Raw genomic sequence first — 5,213 nt, 5'->3', positions numbered from 1 at the left:
TTGTTCATTCTTCATGCAAGTTCTAGGGAATTGAACTCAAAGCATCTAGCTTTGCTGGTTGAGTCATCTCACTGGCTGGAAGATAGACTATTTCCTCATCCATTCATCTATTGATAGACACTTAGGTTGATTCTGGTCCTGANTGTTGTTTAGCCATGGGCCATTCATTATGTGGTGCTGTCGTAAGGCTGGTCAGGTAGATGTTCCTGCAGCCCACNAATCTCCTTTCATTTCAATGTCCAGGAGTGGAACTGCTGACTTGTGCAGCAGTTGAGTGTTAGTATTTTGAGGAAGCTCCATCCTGTCTGCCATAGTGAATGAGAAAGAGTCCCTGCCTGCATCCTTATGAGTGCTCACTTCCTGTCTTTTTATAGTGATCCAAAAGGACTGAAATATCTCTTTGTGGTTTCTAATTACATTTCATCAATGACTTGTGACATTGAAGAGTTTGTTTTCAAAATTATGTGTCATTTTTATGTGTTCTTTTAAGGTATCTATGCATCTCCTGTCCTTTTTATGAACGAGTTGGATCTTTTTCTTGCTGTTTAGTACTCATTTTCGAGTGTTAACCNTTGTCAGNTATATAGTTGGGAAAATTTTCTCTCTTCTGTAAGTGTTGCTTTGTTATTTTGATTATTTGCTGTAAAACCAAGATTGTTATTATCTGAGGTAATCCCAGTTGTTTGATTTTGCTTCTGTTGCCATCACTTTCTGGTTTTATTTTCAAAAGCAGAACCCAAACCCCACTATCCCCAACCCACTGTCATGAGACACCCCTGCCCCCAATTTCTTAGTTTTGTTTTCTTCTTCTTTCCTCCTCTCTCATCTTTTTTGAGACTGCGTCTCACACTGTAGTTCAAGATGACCTTGATNTCATGGACAACCTCCTGCCTCAGCCTTACGAGTGCTGTTGTGTAGGTAGGAGTTACCACGCCTGGTTTTAGCTTCAGTTCTTTAGTTCATTTGAGTTAACAGATACTAAGAGATAAGGGCTTGCTTTTATTCTTCTTTGTATCAACATATAGGCAACCTTGTTACTCATTTTCATATTTGAATACAAAACACAAGTATCAAATATAGTACTGTGTTNCAAATCCTTTGGTTTGTGTTCCCCTCTCCCCTTAATCAAAAAGAAAATGCTTAGAATAGTCTGAGAAATCCATGGTTCCATTCTTGGCTTTTTCTTTTATCTTTCCTACTGCTGTACTGTCCTTGAGATCCTAAAGACTAATAAGAGTTTTGCTACATAGATGAAAAGTAACATTACAAACTCCTACTAGAGTGTATTACTTGCTTAACTAAATTGCTCATTCATATTCAAACCAGTCATATTCATATGTATATATATATATGTATACATATGTATGTGTTTCTGGTTTTTTCAGGAGAAGGCAAAGTCTCACTTTATTCAAACATTAGGAAGCATGTTCCTTTTTGAAAAGAAATGTTTCAGAAATTGTCTTTATGAAGCTTGAGTCTGTCATCTAGTTGTGACTTTCAAAGAGAGATAGTCTTGTGGTATTGACTCTAAGTACAGACTCCATCAGAGCTGGCTTTCAGCCCAGTTTAAGTGGTAGTTTTTAAAAATAGCTTTGTATTTTTAAATAGTTAGCCTCTTATTGCTTATGCCATCTAACACCAGCACTTTCTTCTCTCTGTTGCAGAGAGCAAATCCATCATGTCTGCCTCGCTTCACTAACTTTATCCTATGCTCTTAATAACAGACTTCAGCTTCCTTTATTTCTCTTCTTCCCTTGTTTAATTCTTTCCTCTATGGAGGAATCTTTCTGGCCTCAGTTTGCTTCTGAATAGAAGGATGTTTAATGGTAGCTCTTCCTTGATGGGTAGGCACTCCTTGAGGTAACTGAGTAACCTCCTTCACCGGGTCTTCATCGTTTTCCAGGACAGTCTCCGTAAGAAGGATGACAGGATTGAAGAGCTGGAAGAAGCACTGAGAGAAAGTGTACAGATAACTGCAGAGCGTGAAATGGTGCTGGCACAAGAGGAATCAGCCAGGACCAATGCTGAGAAACAGGTCTGCGATTTTATGTAGCTACTAGCATTGCTGCTGGGTAAACACAAGGTAAAGCCAGTGCAGTTTCAGGTGACTGTTCGTGCTGCTGCAGAACTACTTCATCAAGTGGTAATGTTTAGACTTACAGAGTGACTAAAATATAACTGTGCAAGGATCGGCTCATGGTAACGTGTAACGTGAGGTCTCTGCAGTAATAATTTAGGAATGCTTCATATATATTCATGTAGTAAAAGCTAGTGAAGTGTGACTGACAAAACATGCAACATGTATATTCGTTACATGACTGCAAAACCCCAGCTTGGACATGAATGAGAGCACAAANATGTCTCAATTAGAAAATACTTTATTTTATATCATTTTTCAAGGAGCATTTGCAGTTGTAGAGGTGATAGCAGCTCTGAACAGCATGTGTATAGGTGTGGTGGCACTCCACTGCCACACTGCCCTGGCTCAGCCTTGAGGTAACTTGAGAGGTTCTGCTATTGCTGTTCATGGCCTTTGTTTTACTTGCTTCCACTTCTCTCCCAGGTCTCTGTATGCTTGCTTTTGACTCTATTAGANGAAGAATAAGTGAAGATGGGAGCTGTAAATTGAAGGAACAGTTTTAGTAAATGAACGCTGTAATTTTGGTTTGCAGCTTGAAATTTAGACTTGAGGTTTTAAATCCACCTACCACAGATACCATAATACTTAATTTTTGTAGCACCTTATCCCTTGTAGCCCTTGTTTATGTGAGAGAATGATAAATACTATCTAGGTGTCTTAGGTTTCAATTTCTTTGATAAAACACAATAACTAAAAGCAGCTTGGGTAAGAAAGGGTTTATTTCCATTTACATCCCAGTCCATCAGTGAGGGANTGCAGGCCAGGAACTCAGATGGGGTAGGGATCTGGAGGCAGGAGGCCCCTCCATGCAGGGGCCTGGAGGAGTGCTGCTTACTGGCTTCCATTCCGCTGGCTTGCTCAGCCTGATTTGTTATATATAGCACCCCAGGTTCAAATGCCCAGGGGTGGTACCACCCACAGTGGCTGGGGCCTTCAATATCAATTAAGGAAATGCAAATTGGACTTATTTTCTGTTGAGGGTTACTCTTCTCAGGTGACTTAGCACATGTCAAATGGCCATGCACCTAGTCCAGGACACTAGGTAAGGTAAGTTCAGTGGAACAGAAGTAGGATTCCCATGGGATAGCCTCCCTCCTGAGAAGCTGCTATTACTGGGAACTAAGGAAATGAAACTGTAAAGAAGTGCCCACTTCAGGGCATATATACTATAGTAGGTACCTCATAGAGTCCATTTATAGCTGTGGTAGCTTCAGTCATAGTCTTTAGTGCTGTTGTGTCCCTGAGTGTCTGACAGTATTTATAAGATTGNCTATATCAATGCCTGGAGCATGTAAGTTTATAATTGTCCTAACTTTTTGACTGATCACTTTATTTATAATTAATGGCATTGTCTCTTTATTAATTTTGACTTGATGTCATCTCTTCTTAGAAGCATCTGACTTAGTTAGGGTTACTGTCTAGTGAGCCCCAACATTCAAATTATCTGACTCCTCCCAGCTTTGCTTTGCACCTGAGTTCATGTGGTGGAGCTCAGATCCGCAGGCGTGCGCTGCAGGTGCTCTGAGCACCCCAGCCCCGCCCTATTCTCTTTGACTTTGTGTTAATACCTTCCACCTGCAACTTTTGTCCAGCTAGCCTGACGTGCATGTTAATAAGATCATATTCCACCTCTATGAACTAAACTTTATTTACTCCCTAAATATGTGATTCATTACTTGAAATATGATTTCCAAAATGTACAGCTTAATCTTAAAACAAGGTACTGACAGTTACCNGTTATCTTTTGTCTGCCAACTCCNGAGATAAGTGCTTTGTTCACCCTATTGTTTAATCATCTAAACAGCACATCTGGGCAGAGAAACGAGCCTTTGTACTCACTGGTCCTCTCTTAGAACAGTACAGAATAGTTTCATTTCTTAGAGTACTAGATCTCTCTACTTGGAGCAGTATCCCTATTTGTAACAGTAGGATGTAGCCTACTTCTCTAGAACTTCTGTGACCTTTCAGGTCTGAGGCATGTGTCTTTGTAGAGCTTTTGAATATTTCCTTTCACTTACCTCTGTTTTGTAACCTGTTATTCTTAGCTATTTATGTAATGTATAATAGGTATATTACTTGAAAATACACCCACTAATTTCTCTAGTAGAATATGAGCTCCCTGGGCACAGGAGGTATGTCTGTGTANTGTTATGGCTTTGGTAGTGACAACCTCCTGGGAAAACAGTGACATCAAGTGAGCATCTAAGTGACATAATTCTATTTCATTAGTGAGGGAATTAGTGGAGTTTCATCCTGACCTCTGTCTGCATGCCTGAGGGCTGCAGAGTCGTTCTAGTAACTAAACATCCTGGAGGATAGTAATATTTCTATGATTTTGCAATAGTTATCAAAGCAGTATTTTAGAATATTGTATTCTCTGATTCAGCTAGTTTTTTATGCTGCATTTACTAAAACTTTTCATCTAAACAGAATATCATAATTTCAGTTACATACTTAAATTCTTAGAATAGCTATTTTCAANTAGTTTGCATTCCTTAGTTCTTGATTTTTAAAAGATTATAGCTAGAAAGCACAAATAAAACCTACAAATCAATATTATCTTTACTCTGTCTTTAAGAGTAGGAAAGTATATGCCTCAACATTCTAGCCTCCTGTTGNTTGCTATTTTAGCCAAGGAAAGCTAGCATGCAAGACTCAGGTGACAGCTGGTCCTCAGCTCAAATAGGAAGTGGTTTGTAAAACACAAGTATGTATGAATTCAGAACTTTCAGAGCATTATAATGTCATATAATACAGTGTTCATTAAATGAAAATCTTTTGGTAATTTGATTTTATTTCCTTTTGGATAATACTTCTGTCCTTTGTAGGTAAGTTTGACATTAGGAGTTTCAATATTTGTCTCGTCTTTTCCTGCCTTAGAAATAGGTTTTTAATGTTTTAAAGACTAGTTTTTTTATTGTGTGCTTAATAGGCTACATTCAAGTTTTTAAAAATTCTTTACATTTATCAATTTTTTTTATGGGGAGGAACACATATGAAAGCATACACGTGAAGGGCCTAGGACCTTTCTTCATTCTTGGGTTATCATACATTAAATTCCATCCTTGCATGT

General features: G+C 38.6%; 1 protein-coding gene across 1 annotated transcript in view; it reads left to right on the top strand.

Moving 5' to 3' along the window:
- Erc1 (ELKS/RAB6-interacting/CAST family member 1) overlaps positions 1-5,213 on the top strand; it is a 277,665-nt gene that overhangs the window by 131,756 nt on the left and 140,696 nt on the right. The window contains exon 13 of the mRNA XM_029478247.1: positions 1,904-2,035. Within this exon, the coding sequence (XP_029334107.1) occupies positions 1,904-2,035 (132 nt within the window). The remainder of the gene's footprint in view (positions 1-1,903; positions 2,036-5,213) is intronic.

This window comes from Mus caroli, chromosome 6 (genome assembly GCF_900094665.2).
Source record: "Mus caroli chromosome 6, CAROLI_EIJ_v1.1, whole genome shotgun sequence".
In the NCBI taxonomy this organism is placed as follows: domain Eukaryota; kingdom Metazoa; phylum Chordata; class Mammalia; order Rodentia; family Muridae; genus Mus; species Mus caroli.
The sequence above is the reverse complement of the archived record's forward strand: the minus strand, read 5'-3'. Positions and strand labels throughout refer to the sequence as shown.